This window comes from Staurois parvus, unplaced genomic scaffold (assembly GCF_062004578.1).
Source record: "Staurois parvus isolate SC_StPar_1 unplaced genomic scaffold, SC_StPar_1.0 ptg000414l, whole genome shotgun sequence".
Lineage (NCBI taxonomy): Eukaryota > Metazoa > Chordata > Amphibia > Anura > Ranidae > Staurois > Staurois parvus.
In genome coordinates this window covers 3,505,092-3,525,529 of record NW_028318210.1, presented here as the reverse complement: position 1 = coordinate 3,525,529, position 20,438 = coordinate 3,505,092, and the positions used below count along the sequence as shown (strand labels likewise).

Sequence of the window (20,438 nt, the reverse complement as noted above, 5' to 3'; positions counted from 1 at the left end):
TCTTTTTCTTTCAATGTAAACCTATACCTGCACACAGCGATTCCAATAATCACAGGAATGATTTCTAATTTATACCTTTGTTGTCTCATTGCTTTATATGTGTTCATTTTAACAAATATATTGTAAGTAAAACAGAGCCTTGAACTGAAATGTTCTTTGTGAAGACTTCTTGGACTGTTCAGCTTCAGGGCAAAGAGGATATTTGAGCTAATGAGCATGATCTAAAAACATAATGGAATCTGCATCTATCTTTTACTTAATGTTCTGTGTCTTAAAGACAATTTAGTCACATTGATGCTTTCCATGCAGCTGTGTGAAGTTAGGGTTGATTTCAACTTTTTAATGTTTTGCTTGACTTCTTCTGTATTTGATCAACAGAACGTCTACAGTGTCATCTCATCAGCCGCAGTAGTAGTTTTGCCTGGTCCCAGAAGGAAGGGGAAACCCTCTTACAATTTGCTAATGCCTTGCAGGTGATTATGGTAGTGCTGCAGAGGAATGGTGTCACTAGCGTTGAGCTCTGGATGAAACTGATGTTGAGGGACCAGTTCCTGTTAAGAATGAGTAATGTGCCCCTGGGGCAAGTGCTTAAAGAAAACGTGGATGCAAATCCCACTTTCAGTTTCAACCAGCTGTATAGAGAGGTTGTAATACAAGACTAGGAAGCAAAATTTGGACTCTATAGATGCATGACAGTTGCACCACCTCAGTTGTGAATTCAGTAGACACCTTCATGGTGGTTGCCTTGCAAGAGACTGTGAAAGAACTGCAGGAAGCTGTACTGGCCCTGAAGGAGGAGGTAGCTCTACCTAAAGCATACGTAAACATCCACAACAAAAGGAATATCTTGACCCACATTATGGCTTTTTGCTATAATGTGCTAGTATTCACAGCTTATTAGCACACTATAGCAGACTTACCCAGCAGGCGACACCTTCCAGCACTGTGGTGTCAGTGCTCCCCTCTGTCACCAGTGTTTCTCTCTTCTTCAGGTCTTTTTCTGGATTCAGAGTTTTCAGCTTCTCGATTGACCATAAATAAGTAAAACAATGAAAACTGTGCAAGTGTGAATAAACTAGAAAACTAATGTTGCAAGCACAAAGAAGATATCCTCTCTAATCACTAAATCAATAACTGGCGTTACGCTACACCAGTTACTGATTTCTAGATTGACCATACCAGGATGAAGTAAATCTCATGCATGTGCATAGGCACAGAACTGTTCTGAAACTGTACATGGAGCATTTTGGACATAAGAGACATGCACAGTTTACCAACAAACCCAAATAAAGACCTGGTGTCTGCTGGATGTGTTGAGAAGAATGTCATTTTTCTTAAGAGTGCAGACAGCCTGTTATTCACCCAAATAGCCTCTTATTGTAGACCAGACATCAGGAAGGGAGTTACCAAGGCCTTTACATCCCCAGACCAGAAATCATAAGAAATAAATGTTAGATAATAAAGTTTTTTGGACAGCTGTGAAGTGTAGTTAAAAAAGATCTGCAGTGAGGCAGAAGACTGGAGATTTATCAGTAACTTAAGGTAGGGAAAGGCAAGGAGAATGGGTGTGCAGACCCTGAAAGAAGGGGAAAGACCAGAGAGTACAGCTACAGTCATCATACATCATACTGGGAGGAAGTTGGGCAACATAGGGAAAGAACGTTCCAGAAGAGGGATTACATCAGACAGAAGGTGGATCTGCTGGATGGAATGTGCTGGAACTGCAGACTAAGGGGTTTATTTATTAAAACTGGTTCACACATAATCTCGTGCACTTCTGCATGGAAACCAATCGGCTTCCAAGTTTTTATTGCTAAAGCTTAATTGAACAAGCTAAGGTTAGAAGCTGATTGGCTACCATGCACAGCTGCACCAGATTCTGAGTGAACCAGCTTGAGTAAATCCCCCCCTAAGAGTTAAAAGGACATTATCAGAGGAACTGCACCTATGGTAATCTGACCTCTCACAAAAGCTTGATGCCTAACTACAGCCGTGTTAGAATGCTTGCATGTACACAGAATTCACACCTTCCCCACTATAATCACATGGAAATCCTTATATCCATAATTCCTGAGAAATGTCCACTGAAGTTTATACTTTCTCCTGGAGAACCCACTTTTGATAATTTGATCCATTCCAAAGCAACTAGGTTCACAACAAAATCCACATCTCAGCATGAACAAGTTTGTTAAATTGAGGGACCATTTGCATCTTTGTGGTGCATTAACATGCATTGCATTAAAGCAATCCATTCATTTGAATTAACTTTCTAATGCACCAAAAGTCGTGGTGGGTTGGTCTGCCATTCATAATGAATAGCACCACGGTGCAAAAACGCGCATAACATGTTACTGCAACACAACTGTGTAAAAATAGTCTCAAATAGAGCTGCCAAGCAGACTGTGGAGACCACTCCATCCTCCAGTTTGCACCAAAGAGTATTTAGTGGTGAGTGAATCAGTTTGATGACACTTTTAATCAAACAGTAAATGGACCAATATGTGTTCTTGAACTATATTATTGGATAGATAGGAGGATGCATTGAAGAACCTTAATGGCTAAGTTCACCTTTGGAACATGTTACATGTTCCACTCCTGCCTCCTCTCCCTGATCCCCCTTTCCCTGCGACAGTGGGTGGGGGATCAGCCCCCCCCTCCCACACTCAATGTCACAATTTAAAAACAGACCTGCCATGTGGACCTCCATTCTGTGAATGAATGAACTACAACCACTATCGGCAACCATAGCTTATGGCTTGTAGTTCTCAATGAACTGCAAGGGTGTTGGTGTGTGCTCTCATAGTTCATTGATTATTCCTGCAATTCAGTAACTGCCTGCCTGTACAAGAGGTATGGGCATACAGTGTACTGGGAGTCTGCAGAAGTTTGGCATTGCATGGTCTGCTGATCGTGGGTGCAATGCTTTACAAGCTCCAGTGTAAAAAATAATAAATACACAAGATGTGCATTATTTTTTTTTTTTTTTATAAAAAGTGATCGTTTAATAATTCACCCCCAACAGTGATCAGGTAAATCTGAATCAGTGATCCACTGTGGATCGCCAGCCTTATATGTGAACTAGTAAAGAAATCTTTTGCACTGAATAACAGTCTACTCTTGGAGCAAAGGTTTTCCTTCCCTCATATCATGGACCAGTAAGGGAATCCTGTATTTTATCATGAAATAGAAGCTGTAATCAGGACTTCACAAAGTCATATTTATGTCCATAAGGCTGTGTACCATGTCATCATCAGAAAGATGTTCTTATGTGTGCTTTACAAATAAGGTGCAAATAAGGGCATGGTGTGTTTCATGATGACTTTGCACACACACTTAGCTCATTACTAATCAGTTCCTATGGTCTATTGTTCCTAATAAATGGATACTTTGAAGGATTTCAATATAACTTTGATGTCCAAAGCACACACAGTAAACTTGGTGGTACGGTGTACTGTACACTGGAACACAACTTATTCCCTTTTTTGTGCATGAAGCTTATCCAGTACTTGACTTTGAAACAAAATAATTTAAAACAATATACACAAGAATACTATATGTGTATTAATTCCAAGATCATTTGCTTTCGGATAGTATTTTTTACTACTGTATTTTTTTTTCCTTGAAGGAACCCAGAATGCTACAGCAGCCCACAATACCATTGGCATTTAATGAAGACAATGCAATCTTTCCAAAAAAACCTATAGCTGTTTCTTCAACAGGTGACAAATTGATCATGTCTAGTTGTATCTTTTCTCTGAGATTATACTAAGTATTTTCTGTAATATCCAACTACTCTTGGAAATGTCTTGCACCCCTACTAACTAGAGTGATTATGAATTCTTTTTTTTGTTATCATGAATATATCTCAGCTTATTATTTGCTGAACTGTGAGATACAAAGTTGGAATGGTTCTTTAGAAAGTCCTCCCCCCAGTCACAAGCATACCAGCTTGTGCTTGATCACCACAGATGAACTAAGGGGAAGAGAAAATGACGTATACTGTGAACGAATGTGCAGATTTTACTTGAAATGCATGCAGTGGCAAAAAGGAAAAAATTAAAAAAAATTCAAGATAAATCAACATGACTTGCTATAATTTTTTCTTCAACAACCTCCTTGTGTTTAACCTTGACTTGTAATGCTATCTTTGGAGCAGCATCATGCGCTTGGAAGGATAAGACTATGCAGAGCAAATGTTTTCAATAGTCTCTTCGACAGGGACACACACACATAAAACAAGTCAGATGCCTGCAGTCCAGGACGCAGGAGAAACAGACTCATTAATGTTTTAAGAATAATCAGTTTCTTGCGTTTTCTTTAAACTGATGTAAAGGTAGTTTCCTTGGTGGTGAAAATATCCATTGCTGCTGAGATGCTGTGGAGAACAGAGATGGAAATTTTCACATCGATCTCGGACTCGTCTCCAGTTATTGCTGATTTAGTCAAAAAATTTCTTCCTTTGCTGACCCTCCTCTTACTCTGTTGAGGGGAAACCAAATCTCAAACTAAACACACAAATGAAAAAAGAAAATACTTGGCAACTCAAGGTCATTGGAAAGCTGCTCAAGCAAAATTTTTTGATGTAACTGAGGGACAAAAAACATCTGAATTAGACTGGTAAATTCCCATTTCTTCATATGTTTCTTTCTTTCACAGTGACCCACTTTCATGCCTAAACCATTTCCTGGAGGGTGTTTAGGTGCCTAGTGTCAGCGCCTCTGTCTTGGGTTGTCAGGAGGATTGCATGAGGCCAGTGAGGCGTTTAGATGTCAATGACTTCCCCTGTGGAAGACAAACAAACAGCAGAAAACAAAAAAAAAACACATAGTAAGTTCTTGTTGGGTATTTTTATTAAATGACAAAAATATAAAATAGAACCACACTGCAGTGTCTTTAAGAAGGTAATGACAGAACAAAGACAGAGCCCATAGCAACCAGATTTTACCTTTAAAAAATGACATAATTGGTTGCTTTGGGTTAATCTGATTTACACATTGTTCTTTGCTGCATTAAAAAAACATGCCTGATAAAAAAACTTATTGTTAATGATTAACCATAATCTGTTGCACTTATAGACTGCTAATAATGGGATGCAGACCAAGAAGATGATACATCTGACGAACTTCGTTAATTATTGCAGTTGACGAAGACCATAATCCTAGTAACACAACAATCAGCAAGCTTTAGAAACCGTTTAGTAGTCAAGCATTTTGCCAAGAAAGACATTATAGTATATTAAACTGGCAAAGTGTACCTAATACATTAACCAGTGCTCTCTTCCACAGTATACAGTATGTCAGTGCGTGACAGAAGGTAACAGTAACTTGTGACATTTTCTCTCATTTAATACCATTCACCTACCATTCCTACATGACCAGAATACACAATTTCTTAAGTCTACTGACTTCTCTGTATTCCTCACCAACAATATTATATTGCTTTGCTCTCCCCCAATAAAATAACAGACAATGGTTCTATTCCCAAAGCACATTTTAATTAATCAATACTCCCCAGCCAGGAATAAATCAGTTTTTACCTAGAGCATACAGGCAAAGAGAAAGCTACAAGCACCTACAATGGAAACCCTACTCAGGATTTCATTGGTGTTTTCATGTACACACAAATTTGTACACAATTCTCCATAATTATGAAGGAGGAGTGATTTGGCTCCCAAAACATATTTGTTGTTTTTATCTTACCTCTTTACCAACAATTACAATTACCTTAAACTCTGCTATCAATCTTTTGGTCTGGCACATCCTTATGTAATTCTGTGGCTTAAAGAATATGTAAACCAAAGTGTCATATTTCTGATATGTGCCTGCTGTACCTTGTACCAGAGGCGTCCCTAGGGTTGGTGTCACCCGGTGCGGTAACACTTGGTGACGCCCCCTCTGACGATCCCCCGCAGAATGGATCGGATAAGCGGATTGAGCGGACTCCAATCCATTATGCTCAATCCGCAGATCCGATCCATCCTGTGGGGATCGTCGGCTTCCTTTACAACTTACCTTTTCTTGGAGCGGGTCTGGGGTCCGGTGTCACCCCGTATAGGATACCCGCAGGATCGTCGGCTTGCTTTACAACTTACCCTTTTGTGGAGCGGGTCCGGTGTCACCCCGTGTGGTCGGTGTCACCTGGTGCGGACTTTACCCCCCGCACCTGCTTCGGAACGCCACTGCCTTGTACTTGTATGGTTTCCTTTGTGTAAAATCCCTGGTGTTCCTGGTAGTCCCCCTGCTTTCCTATTAAAAACCGACTACACTAGGCAAAGCATGGTCAGATCTTTGGCTATGCTGGGAACTGTGTGCTCCCCTCCAGTGATCAGACTTGTCCTGATATGCCCCCCCTGCACAGCCATTCACTGCAAAGTTCAGTGTGCTGCTTCTTCTCCTCCCCCAGCTATCTGTCCTAAGGTTAATAAAGAGCTTAGATGGTATGTGATCACTTATAGAACAGGGAAACAGGTATTTATAATGTTTTCTTTATATCTGCATACACAAATGTTTTGCCTTTCATAAAAGGAATGAGCTGTTTACATATACTTTAAGCTTCTGTAGGGTACCCGTTGGAGTAAGTCTTTCTGTGTGAGAGCCACTTGACAGAGCTATTAATCTTGTTTGAAGTTTTTCTCAGCTGTCCACATGTACCAGTTTTAAAATTTCCAGCACCTCTTTAAATACGTTAGTCTGGAGTTCTCTTATTATGCCTGTAATAATAAAATAGCACATTGCAGCATTTTTGCCTAGAAATACAAAACAGTGACAACTTTATCTTAGGGGGAATGTGTAGTGGCTTTGTATATAAATTATGTATTAGGATAAGTACTGAAAAACAAGATGTTTTTTCTTTTTAGCCATGGAAATATGAAATATTGCATGTTTACATTTTACCAGGAGTGCGAGTGCAGAGTTCAGGAGTGCACTATGTACAGAGTGCAGAGTTCAGGAGTATGTTACGTGCAGAGTTCAGGAGTGCACTATGTACAGAGTGCAGAGTTCAGGAGTATGTTACGTGCAGAGTTCAGGAGTGCACTATGTACAGAGTGCAGAGTTCAGGAGTATGTTACGTGCAGAGTTCAGGAGTGCACTATGTACAGAGTGCAGAGTTCAGAAGTGAAAAACTGGTCTCAAAAAAATCCTGTCAGCTAGAAAAACGGTCCACGGGTGCAGGGTTAGTGTAGCAAGAGGAACAAGGTTTGTGAGGCTGATTAGCCTCTTTGGTGCTGTAACAATTTTTTTTTTTTGCATCCCCTTTAAGTAGGGCACCGAACACCTGCTTTCCATTCCCAGATTTACAGCACAAGTTCAGCAGTCTAGAGATGCTACAAAAGCAGCCTTTCAGACTATGCATAGGCATTATAATCCTTGCGCTAATGCAGTCTTCTTAGATGGATCAGTTTGTATGGGTGGCAGTGGAGATTCATATACACACTTGTTTGCAACCAGTAGCTTTGGGTCTTTATTGTTTTGTGTTTTGTGCAATCTCCAATATTATACTTTATTGGCTCTATAGGCAGCATGATGCTACCATTTGGTTATAGTGGCTGGTGCCTGTGAAACAGTTTTTTGTGAAATCTACATACAGAGTGCAGAGTTCCAGGGTGTGCGGTGTACAGAGTGCAGAGATCAGGGGTGCGCTACACAAAGACTGCAGGGTTCAGGGTTGCACTACATACAGACTGCAGAGTTCAGCTCTCAACCACATCTCCTTACCTCTGCATCCCTCATCCACATTTCACTTCTACCCCTCCTCAGCTCTTACCTCTGTACACAACCCCTCTCTACTGCCCTCATCCCCCCCCCTTTAAAAGCTCCACCATCTTCAGGTGTCTTACCTTTGTTGCTGTATTAAGCTGAACCATCCGGCCAGCTCCAGTACTTACCCATACACTGTAGGTAGCTTTGTTTCTCCAACTTGCAGGGAGATCATCCAGTGGGGGCATCAGCATCTGGGCACCAGGCAACAGATGGGAGTCTCAGAGGATGCAGCCTACCATTTGATTCCCCCTCCCACCATGACCGCACTGCACACAGAGCACACGCATCTCTCTTGTCGCCCTGCACTCAGTGGGAGCTGCTCAGGAATTCAGATTTGTGGGAGCTGCTGGAAGACAAGAAGTCACTTGTAAACACAGAAGCCAGACTTCTGTATTTACAAGTGGCAGCGATGAGTGGGAAACAGAGGGTCAGAGATGGAGGTGGCAGAAAGGAGTTTCCACTAAAAAAAGCCCTGCCCAAATCATTATAGTTTCCTTTTAACAAAGCACACTAGTTATGTGCAAAGAAATTCTGGAATCAGAATTTGTATTAACTACAGTAAAATTACTTGACATTTGTTGCTGGACAGGTGTGAATTCATTTCCAATAATTATATAACTGGTAGCACATCTCTGTAAATCCTCTTCCACTGCACTGTGAGCTTCTATGAATATATCCATTGATTTCATTAAAATCAAAGCTTCTGCTATCTTTGAAGGAAGAGGGTCATACAGAAATGGTGATTTATGATGCCGCAGTGAAAATTTTAAAGTAATTGTAAAGTTATTTTTTTTTAAACAACTATTATGTTATACTTACCTGCTCTATGCAATGGTAGATCCAATCCTCCTCTTTTTGGGTACCCCGCCAGAGCTCCTGGCCCCTCCCACAACTGAGTGTACCCATAGCAAGCAGCTAAGATTGACAGGAGCAGGAGCCAATGGAGGGTGAGAGCTGAGAGAGCCTCTGCTCTCAAGCACATTACTGGATCGAGATTGGGCTTAGGTAAGCATAAGGGGGGCTGGGGGAGATGCTTGTAGAAGGTTTTTACCTTAATGCAGAGAATGCATTAAGGTAAAAATCCTTCTGCCTTTAGAAGCACTTTAAGCATTTTGCTTTTAAATACATTTTGTGAAAATCATATGCATCCAAGGATTCAAAAAAATTACCAATTAGGTAAAAAGTGGTTTTGCTGCCTATAGCTACAAATGATTATCACCATTTTTCGTTTCCACTAGTCTGTTTACACCTATCCACATGGGCCAGCTAACTGTGCTATACATATGTTGCTGTATAGCAACTAATTAAATCATCTAAAGTTAAAAATAGAGTAAAAATGTTACTCTCACTTGTGGTGTAAGAACACACATACAGTCCTTACATTTCTAAATGGGTTGCAAATCAACAATTGCAACCCAAGACTGTGTGCTAGATGTTTATTTTACTCATGCACTGACCTTTTTCTATTCACAGGCCAGGAAGAATTAGAGCGGAACCTCACTGTCTCCATCACCATTTTTAATCCTCATGCTGCCAGCATTCGTAAATAGATAGTAAAGTATATCACATTTATTTGTTTTAAACTTTTTTTTACATTTCTTCAGTTTCTTCTTGGTTTCCAGGTCTAGGTAAATGTCATAAGGAGGAGGACTTTTCTCAGCTAATCACACCCTCCTGCCTGCATGCCTAAGCTAAGGGCAGATGGATTCCAGGAAGTAACTGCTACATGAATCATCTGCTCTTACTCAAGATAGTCAGGGCCAGAAATGCTAGGGGATGTTTTCAAGGTGATTTTCAGCAAAATAAACCATGGAGGCACAGATAAATGGGCGAATTTACTTTGAATATTATAAATAAAATAAATACATTTTGGTTTCTGATGGAGAAATTGCATATTACATATTTCCTTAATTAAAGTTGTCTAGTGGTCTCACAAATATCTAATAATGAATTCTAAAGTTGGTTAATGGGCCATACGAGGACAAAGTCTGGTTACCTTAGCTAAGTCAGACCAAAGGAATGTCATTGTAAACTGACTATATGGACAACCCAGACCACTAATCTCCCTTTGGGAATGTGTATTTTTCCTTAGAAGGTCAGATAATTGCTCTGAAGGGACGTTGGCCAGGGGTTGGCCATTTGTGACACACAAATCCTATATACTACAGTTGTAACTTGGAACATTGAGTCTCTACCAAAGTTTGCAATCATGCTTGTGTCTGTGATCACCTGTGTGCCATGCCATGTAAAAGCGGGCGGGACTCCATGGCAAAACAGCATCTTTAGTTAAGTTTTCTTGTTACATTTTCTAATATTTGTTATCTGTATCTGTCATTACTTGATTAAATGTTATAAATATTTGAGTGATTTCTCTTTGCACATATTGAATACAACCCTAAAAATGTAAACTACCGTGACAAAACATTATGGTACCAGGAGTGGGGTATTTGATCTGTGTGAACTAGAGATACGATAATGTGCAATGGCAGGATTATGCTGGATTGTTTGTTCTGAGTTTAATGCTGTGTTTATGTATTGTAACTCATAGTGCATTCAGAAAGCGTAGAAAATGTTTCAATTGCTTTGCTGTGTTAAAAGAAAGATGCCAGTAGGTGTTTAGGTGCAAGCCTTTTCCTGTGTTGGGTGAACCCCCTAACTTTACCAATTGGTGAAGATGTTGTTTTGGTTTGATAGGACTGAACAAGAGATTGATGTACAAATTGAATTGTTGTATTGTCAGATAACTTCAATCTATGATAGGAAAAAGGTGTTAGGCGTTTCAGAGCAATTTGTTTTTTTGAGGTTTGGGAACAATGAGCTGATGCTCAGATTTTAACTACTGTATTAACATAAGAGATGTGTGTATGTCTGAATATAAGCATTGAGCAATTTGTGTTTTTGTTTTTAGCTAGCTAATGTTTTGGAAATGTTACTTTTATGAAGACATGATGAATGCATGTTGTTTTGTCTGTGGTAAATGTGACAATGTTATCCGAATTAAGACAGAAAAGTAAGTACTGATCATGTGTAATATAAATTTATGTTTCAGGGTCTATGTAAGTATAACATTACAAAGGTAAAGTAATGAAACTAGGGCGCAAGTTATGAGAAAAGCGAGAATGAGAAATACATTTGTTGTTGGGATGGCTACAGCAGTCTGTTCCTATGTGTGGATGACCTCTCCCTTGCATGTAATCCCCCCCCTGTCTGTGAAATCTAGGATAATGTGTTAATTTATGACCAGCTGTGGAATGATTAATATAACTGTATATTCAAATGTGGGTGACCTGAGAGATTTTCGAAAGCAAAAAAAGACATGTTTAAATACTTTATCAAAATAAAATCCTGGTGAAATTGTTAGTATTTACTATACTGCTCAAAATAATCAGAGTATAGCATCAAGTCAGTTAAACTCCTGGGATATTGGTCTGGTCAGTTAAGTAGCAGAGAGGGTTGTTAATCAGTTTCAGCTGCTTTGGTGTTCATGAAATTAACAACAGGTGCACTAGATGGGCAACAATGAGATGACCCCCAAAACAGAAATTGTTTTAACCAACTCCCACCCACCATATAAGGTAATGATGGGCGCATGATGTCCTCCCACTCTAACCGCGCATGCGTTGCTCTGGGAGCAGATCACCGATCAACGGAAAGAGCCGAAGATGTCGGCTCGGTCATGTGATTAGCTGTGTCCAATCACAGCTGATCACATGTAAATAGGGAATTGCCAGTTATCGGCATTTCCCTCCTCACGAGCTGTCACGCTGACAGCTCGAGATGAGAACCAGTAATCGGCATTCCTCGGAGGGGACATCTACACTGATCATCAGGGCACTGATGATCAGTGTAGCCCCAGCAGTACCATCTGTCAGTGCCCATCAATGCCAGCTGTCATTGCCCATCAATGCCACCTGCCAGTGCCCATCAGTACCTCACCAATACCACATATCAGTGCCTACCAGTGCACCTCAATGCCACATATCAGTGCCCATCTGAACTGCCTTTCAGTTTCACCTATCAATGCCAGTCAGTGACACCCATCAGTGCCGCCAGTCAGTGCCACCTATCAGTGCCGGTCAGTGCCGCCTATCATTGCCAGTCAGTGCCACCTATCAGTGCCATATATGAGTGCTGCCTTTCAGTGCCCATCAGTGATGCCTCTCAGTGCCCATCAGTGCCTTCTACTAGTGCCTCCTCATCAGTGCCCATCAGTGCCACCTATCAGTGCCCATCAGTGCAGCCTATCCATGCCCATCACTGCAGCCTCATTAGCGCACATCAGTGAAGGAGAAAAATCACTTATTTACTAAATTTTATAACAAAAACTAAGAAAAAACGTTTTTTTTCAAAATTTTCAGTTGTTTTTGGTTTGTTTAGCAAAAAATAAAAAAACCCAGAGGTGGTTAAATACCATCAAAATAAAGCTCTGTCTCAAAAAAATTATAAAAATTTCATATGGGTACAGTGTTGCATGACCACGCAATTGTCATTCAAAGTGCGACAGCACTGAAAGCTGAAAACTGACCTGGGCAGGAAGGAGGTGAAAGTTCCTGGTAGGCAAGTGGTTAAAGGTGGAGGCTACTGACATTTTTTTCCCTACTCATCTTTTCTGACTGTTTTTCACCAGTTTTGCATTTGGCTAGGGTCAGTGTCACTACTGGTAGCATGAGGCGAAACCTGGACTCTGCAGAGGTTGTACAGGCAGTTCAACTCCTCCAGGATGGCACATCAATACGTGCCATTGTCAGAAGGTTTTCTGTGTCTCTCATCACAGTCTCAGGAACATGGAGAAGATTCCAGGAGACAGGCATTTACTCTAGGAGAGCTGGACAGGGCTGTAGAAGGTCCTTAACCCATCAGCAGGACCAGTATCTGCTCTTTTGTGCAAGGAGGAACAGGATGAGCACTGCCAGAGCCCTACAATATGACCTCCAGCAGGTGTGAATGTCTCTGACCAAACAATCAGAAACAGAATTCATGAGGGTGGCCTGAGGGCCCAACGTCCTCTAGTGGACCCTGTGCTCACTGCCTGGCACCACAGAGCTTGATTGGCTTTTGCCATTGAACACCAGAATTGGCAGGTCTGCCACTGGCGCCCTGTGCTTTTCACAGATGAGAGCAGGTTCACCCTGAGCACATGTGACAGACGTGAAAGGGTCTGGAGAAGCCATGGAGAACATTGTGCTGCTTGTGAATATAACCAGCGCTATGGACACCATATTGGTACACCCATACATGTACACCCAACTAAACCATGTGGGTTAAATGCTATTGAATTATGTTTTAAATGTGAGTGGGTATTCTGGCTATATGTTTATTCATTAAAGGTGTTGAATTTATTACACACTGGGAGAATCTTTTTGTCTTTCCCCATACGGGTTTCTTATACTGACCTTTACTTCTCTATTGGTTTTCACGGAACATTTCCATTTGTCTTTTTTAGGAACTATTAGATGTCACCTTTAAGCATCTGGGAGCACATTTATGTATAATATTCAGGGAAAGTTTCCCTGATTTCCATTGGGCACTGCATCACACTGACCATTTTTGGGTCAGTTTGTGGTTTTGTTGGTTTCATTTCTTTCTTTAGATTTACAGTTTCATATTATCACTTATGTGTGTTTCAACCTTTTCACTTGTTTATTATTATTATGATTAAGGTATTCTGTACAGTTTGATTTATATGTATGTAGTCATAGAATATTTGGGATAGCACTACACCATTTTTGGTTATATTCACACTTTTTCTATCTGGGTATATAGACAGGTTACAGCAGCTTTCCCTTTCCTTATTGCACAGGGAGGTAGCGCCGGAGGTCCATTCCACATTATGCTGCCTGTAACATCATTCAGCATGACCATTTTGCTGGTGGGTCAGTGATGGTCTGGGGAGGCATATCCATTGAGGGACGCACAGACCTCTACAAGCTAGACAATGGCACACAGACTGATCGGGATGAAATCCTTGGACACATTGTCAGACCCTACACTGGTGCAATGGGTCCTGGGTTCCTCCTGGTGCATGACAATGCCCGGCCTCATGTGGCGAGAGCATGTAGGCAGGTCCTGGAGGATGAAGGAATTGATACCATTGAATGGCATGCTCTCCTGACCTAAATCCAATAGAACACCTCTGGGATATCATGTTTCGATCCATCCGACGCCACCAGGTCGCACCTCAGACTGTCCAGGAGCTCAGTGATGCCCTGGTCCAGACCTTGGAGTAAATACCGCAGGACACTATCTGTCATCTCATTAGGAGCATGCCCCAACGTTGTCAGGCATGCATACAAGCACATGGGGGCCATACAATCTAAATACCATTTTGAGTTGCTGCAATGAAATTTCAGCAAAATGGACTAGCCTGCTGCATCATTTTTTCACTTTGTTTTTCGGGGTGTCTGTGAATTCAGTCCTCTGTAGGTTGATAATTTTAATTTCCATGAAATGATGGGGCATCCTTACATTCCTAACACATTACCCAGTCCATATCAGTATAGATATCCAGCATAAAATTTTTCCCCATTGAGATCTGATGTGTTTTCAAAGTGTTCCTTTAATTTTTTTAGTGTATATAACATTAGATCAGTGGTCTCCAAACTGCGGCACTTTGCTTACTTTTATCTGGCCCTTCGAGCACTATTTCATCCACTGACGCCAACAGTGGAGCAAAATCCCCCCATTGCCACCAATGAAGGAACACCATTCCTCCCAATGACACCAATCATGGGGCACAATCCCTCCCAATGACACCAAAGATAGGGCATTTAACTTGGTTTAGTGGACACCATCCCCAATGGCTTAGAAATATACCTAAAGGCCAGATAATGAGATTGAAGAGAAATTGTTGTCAAAAAACGGATTTTCTAGCTCAATCTGATATTTTAGTTAACAGGTTTGTGGATAAAGGGTATCAAAGGAGTAAACTTAAGGATACAGTGGAACAAGTATATAGATTACCTAGAGAGCAATTATTGAAGGATAAACCTAAATTAAGATCGGATGATAGACATCAATGGGGATTTATATCTAACTATCATATACAGTATAGAGAAGTTGAGAACATCTTTTTTAAATATTGGCACATATTGAAAATGGATAAGACATTAGGGAAACATATCCCTGATAGGCCTATATTCATATATAGAAGAGCTCCTACTATTGGAGATAAAATTGTTCATACAATTATAGATCCCCCCAAACCCATTAAAATGTTTGTGGATAGAAAGGGTTTTTGCTCTTGTAAAAAGTGCTCGGCTTGTCGGTTGGTCAGCCATAAATTTAAAGGATTGGATAAATTTAGCTCCAAATCCAATGGAAGGGAATTTGATATTACTTCATTCTTAACATGTGAATCCACCTATGTGGTGTATGGTTTGGAGTGCCCATGTGGTTTAATTTATATTGGGAGGACCAAAAGACAATTAAAACTTAGGGTACTTGAACATATTAAGAACATTAGGAGAGGATTTAATTATCATAGTGTTTCTCTACACTTTAAAAAATATCACAATTGTGATCCATCCAATATCAAGTTCTGGGCTATAAAATCTATCCCCAGGGCTTGGAGGGGAACTAATACAATTAGGGAACTATCTAAATGCGAAACTAAATGGATTTATTTGACTGAAGCTCTGTCCCCAAAAGGTTTAAATATTGAATTGGATTTAAATTGTTTCATTAGTGATGCTTAGTTTTGTTTGTTTTTTTTAGGCATTTAATTTGATATATTTTTATATATATTTTTTTTATTATATAATTTGTATTATTTATTTAATTAAATTTTTAATTTTTTGGTGTAATTTATTAATTGAGGTATATTACAGTTGCCTTCTATTTTTTTGACACAAGAGGGCGATGTTGTGATTATGCCATGCGGTTAGCTCAGTTAATTGATCTAGGTGCCCGTAGTATTCAGTTAGTATTCATGAGACCAAAGAGAGAGGAGGCAGTTCTTTAAGAGCACTCTCCATGTACTGTTTGCCACTCCCTCGGACGAAGTCATATGACGAAACGCGTTAGGGTGTGGTTTGTCAGTGACGTCACCATGCATGCCAACCCACGTGTCCGGATTACGTGACCGCAACAACGCCATCTTGATTGCAGGCAGGCTGGCGAGACTCTGCTGATAGAGCTGGATGCTCTTGTGTGCACTAATTTTAAACAAATGCTGGATATTGTTGTACTCAATGTGAGTTTAATTTTAAAGGGGGGGTTATTTGAATAAATTTTGTTATACGTTATTGCACTATGGCGAGTATCTTTTTTTTTTTTTTTTTTTTTAATTTAAATATTTATTAAATTTTTCATGTTAATACAAAAGCCCCAAAAAAGGGAAATAATTCTCATACAAATAGACATTTATAACATTTCTACCTTTCCCTTACTAAAAACTCTTTTCTTTCCATCCCACTACCCCCCCTTCCCGCCCCTCATCCCCCCTCCTCCCCCTCTGCAGACTCTAATCTCTTGAGGCTTATTAATTTTTTGCTAACATCCTAGTTCATATTTTCCTATATTTCTCTTTCAATCCTGCTCTTTCCCACTTTTCCCATCTCCTAAAATAAACTCTCATCCTATCCTCCTGCATATGGTATGATCTTTCCATTCTACCTATCTGGTTTACTCTATTAATCCAGTCTTCCTCCTTCGGTACCTCAGCTTTCCTCCAAAACTTGGGTATCAACCCTTTGGCCGCATTCAAGAAGTACCAAATACCTGAATCTTTATATTTATTTACAGATGTCTCCACATTGTGTAGGAGGCACGTCGTTGGGTCTAACCCTATGTCAATTTCAGTTATTTCTTCAATCAATTTGACTATTATCTTCCAAAAAGCCTGGATTTTCGGACATTCCCACCATATGTGAAACACCGTGCCTATCTCTCCACATCCTCTCCAACACATATTTGAGTTTTCCCCATTCATCTTGTGCTCTACACTCGGTGTGATCGTGTCACACACTTGTAATTAACCTCAACCTCTCTCATACTAATATTATCGTGTATCAATCTAAACATCTTTCTCTGTCTATCTTCATCAAATCCAACTCCCATATCCCTTTCCCATTTTGTAATAAAAATTAACTTTGTGTTTGTGTCTAATTCTGTGAGTATTCTATACACTTTTGAAATACCGTGCTTCCCATCCCTTCGTGTCTCTAACAACCTTTCAAACATATTCCACTCCTGTTTTATTCTCAGGGGTTTCGGTAGATTTCCAATAAAACATTTCAATTGATGATATTTCCACTCATCTATTCTAATAAAAATATCTCCCTTCTTCTCTATTAAATATTTAAGTGATCTCAATTCCCCCTCCACCAAAACATCTCTCAGTTGGGTATCCTCCTTTCTAAACCATCTCCCTGATATCTTATTCTTTCCCGGGGGAAAGTACTCAGTATTTGTGAGAGGCATTAATATAGAATTAAATTCCCATTTCATGTTTTTGTGTAAATTGTCCCATACCCTAAAAACATTTAAAGTGTAGATACTTGTGCTTTCTTTAATTCCCCTGAACTGTGGTGGAACCCATATCATCTGACTCAATCTAATGCCACTAAGATCATTTTCAATTGTTACCCAACTTTTCCCCTTATGGTTAAATGACCAGTCATATATTCTTGCTAAAACCACTGCTTTATAGTATCTCTTGACATCTGGTAGACCCAATCCCCCTTTCTCTTTAGTCCTACTCAATGTTTCATATGCTATTCTAGGTTTTTTATTGTTCCATATGTATCTTGTTAACATTTTTTTCATTATCTTAAAGAAGGCTTCTGGAATTTTAATTGGTACCATTTGAAATCTATACAGTATTTTAGGCATAATTACCATTTTGACTAGGTTTATACGTCCTATCCAGGATGGATTTCCTCCTTCTAGTCTTTTTAAATCTTCCCTGATCTCATTTATCAAAGAGATATAGTTTAATCTATACAAATGCTTAGATGAGGCAGTGAGTTTTATTCCTAGGTATTTTATCTCTTTTTCTCTCCATATAAAGGGGAATTCTTTTTGTAGTTTTTCTTTTTCATTCTTTGATATATTAATATTCAGGATCTCTGTTTTCGTTGGATTTATTTTTAAATTTGATAGTTCACCGTACTCCTTCAGAATCTTCATTATATTTGGGAGAGTTATTCGGGGATTCCCCACATAGAACAATAAGTCGTCCGCAAAGGCCGCTACTCTATGTTCTATGGATTATATCTGAATTCCCTTTACCGATCCACTATTTCTTATTATTGACAACAGAGGTTCGAGTGACAATACATATAGCAGAGGGGACAGTGGACAGCCCTGTCTTGTACCATTAGACATTCCAATGGGTTCTGATCTCTCCCCATTTACCGTGATGATTGCAGTAGGCTCCCTATATAATTTACTTATCCACTCACGCATTCTATCACCTATCCCCAGCACTTTTAAGTTGTCCATCATAAAGCCCCAGTCCACTCTATCAAATGCCTTCTCTGCATCAATTGACAAGAGCACTACCGGGGCTTTCCCTTTTCTACTTTTCTGAATAAGCATCAGGGTTCTCAAGCCGTTATCTCTACCTTCTCTCCCCGGTACAAAGCCCACCTGGTCTCCATGGATCCATTCAGGCATCAGATCCCTTAACCTGTTTGCTAACACCTTTGCATACAGTTTAGTGTCAGTGTTCAATAATGAGATAGGTCTATAGCTGCAGCACTGAGATGGATCTTTTCCCTCCTTGTGAATAAGTACTACATGGGCCTGTAGGGATTCTCTCCTCACTTCCATCCCACCTCCCAGAGCATTCATATATTTCTCCAGCTTGGGTAACAGTACTTCACTAAATTTCTTATAGTACTTAACTGTATAGCCATCCGGGCCTGGGCTCCCCCCCCCCCCTGTGCTTTTTAATGCTATTTTAATTTCTTCCTGGGAAATTTCTGCGTCTAGGGAGTTCAACTGTGCTTCACTTAGTTTTGGTAATCCCGCATTTTTTAAGTATGTCATCTTTTTTTCATTAATTCCCTCTTGAGCTTCTTTTAGAGGGCCTTGGGGACTAATATTATATAACTTTTTGTAATACTCCGTAAACATTTTAATAATCTCTTTATTTGAGTGGACCAACTCCCCCTTTGAACTTTTTATCTTTTCTATATAGTTCCTATTTTTCTTTTTATTCAAAGCTCTCATTAGATATCTTCCTGGTCTGTCTCCCCATCTATATCTTTCGTTCAAAACCCTGTTGTATACTCTTCTCTTCTCCTCATCCATCAACCTCTCTAGCTCATCTTTTTTATCCAATAACTTCTGTCTCGTATCTTTTGTTATTTTCTTCTTATGGATCTGCTCCAAGTCCAATATTTTTTTTAAGAGCCCACTGACCCTCTCTCTTCTTTCCTTTTTCTTCCTTGCTCCTGCCGCAATCAAGATTCCTCTTATGAATACCTTGTGGCTTTCCCAGACTGTAGCTATCGATACTTCCTCTGTTTCGTTCTCCTTAAAGTATACCTTAATCTCTTTCTCGATTTTCTGAACTACATCCTCATCCAGAAGAAGAACCTCATTTAACCTCCACCCTAATCCTCCAGTCCACCTTCTTCCCCATCCCATTTTCATTATGACAGGAGCGTGATCCGAGAACGTCCTTGTCTCTATGTCAATTTTAACCAGATGATCTATAAGTTGATGGTCTATTAAGATGTAATCTAATCTTGAGTATATCTCATGTGCATTAGAGAAGAAGGTATAGTCTCTGTCTTTCATATGCGTTATTCTCCAGGTGTCCACTAGTTGATATTCATGCATCACTTTTTTCAAAGCTCTCAGAGACCTACTCCCCTCTCTTTGCACAGAAGAGGTATTATCCTTTTGTGGGTCCATACAGAAATTTAGGTCTCCAGCTACTATCAAACGCCCTTTTTTAAATTCCATTAATTTTTTCAACAGACCCTTCATATACATCTCCGGGTTTTTATTAGGGCAGTATATATTTGCTAAAGTACACTCAATCCCCTGAAGTCTACCCTTTAAGAATAAAAACCTCCCCTCCGGGACGGTTCTTCTATCCTCCAGCTCAAATCTCATATTCTTTGCCAAACCTATTGCAACCCCTTTTGCTCTTTTAATTGGAGAATCTGCATAGTACCATGTTGGGTAGTATTTGGATTTCAATTTCATGTTTGCCTCTATTTCAAAGTGCGTCTCCTGTAAAAATACCACTGACGTCGCCCTATGATGTAACTCATTAAACAACCTAAATCTCTTCCCTGGACAACTCAGCCCGTTCGCATTATAGGTTATAAACTGTATTTCTTCCATCATTCCCAATTAACTCCATCTCTCTTCCAGATTGCCTCTTCCTCTTTATCCCTTCTGTCATGCAGAGTATTGACCCAATACCTCCTCCCCTCCCTCCCTCCCTCCCACCCAACTCCCGTCCCCTCCCCCCTCCCTCCCACCCTCCCAACCCGCCCCATTTAGGCTTTCCATTTGCCTATTCATCTTTTGAGGGACCCACCCCTCCATAGATGTAAACCTTGGGGCTGAGCTCTACCCATACACGGCGCCCTCCACCCCCCCCCCTCCCCGGATACCCTTGAACTATCTTTAAGATTTCATTAAGTTCCAGCAGAGTTCTAGAGTCTCAGAAGAAGAATATTATAAAAGGAAAAAAAACCCTTCTGTATTGATAAA

General features: G+C 40.1%; 2 protein-coding genes across 3 annotated transcripts in view; one reads left to right on the top strand and one right to left on the bottom strand.

Annotated features, from left to right (window-relative positions):
* Positions 1 to 3,576: 3,576 nt before the first annotated feature.
* The window catches only part of RGS6 (regulator of G protein signaling 6), a 577,949-nt gene continuing 561,087 nt past the window's right edge, over positions 3,577 to 20,438 (bottom strand). For both annotated transcript variants that reach the window (XM_089686857.1, XM_089686858.1), the window contains one exon: positions 3,577 to 4,782. In XM_089686857.1, the coding sequence (XP_089542983.1) occupies positions 4,732 to 4,782 (51 nt within the window). In that variant the 3' untranslated portion in view covers positions 3,577 to 4,731. The remainder of the gene's footprint in view (positions 4,783 to 20,438) is intronic.
* Positions 14,588 to 15,454, top strand: LOC149454929 (uncharacterized). The gene has a single exon (XM_089686932.1). The coding sequence runs from the start codon at positions 14,588 to 14,590 to the stop codon at positions 15,452 to 15,454; it is 867 nt and encodes a 288-aa protein (XP_089543058.1).

Coding starts and splice junctions, on each gene's coding strand:
- LOC149454929 (XM_089686932.1), top strand. CDS start 14,588: ATGAGATTGAAGAGAAATTGTTGTCAAAAAACGGATTTTCTAGCTCAA.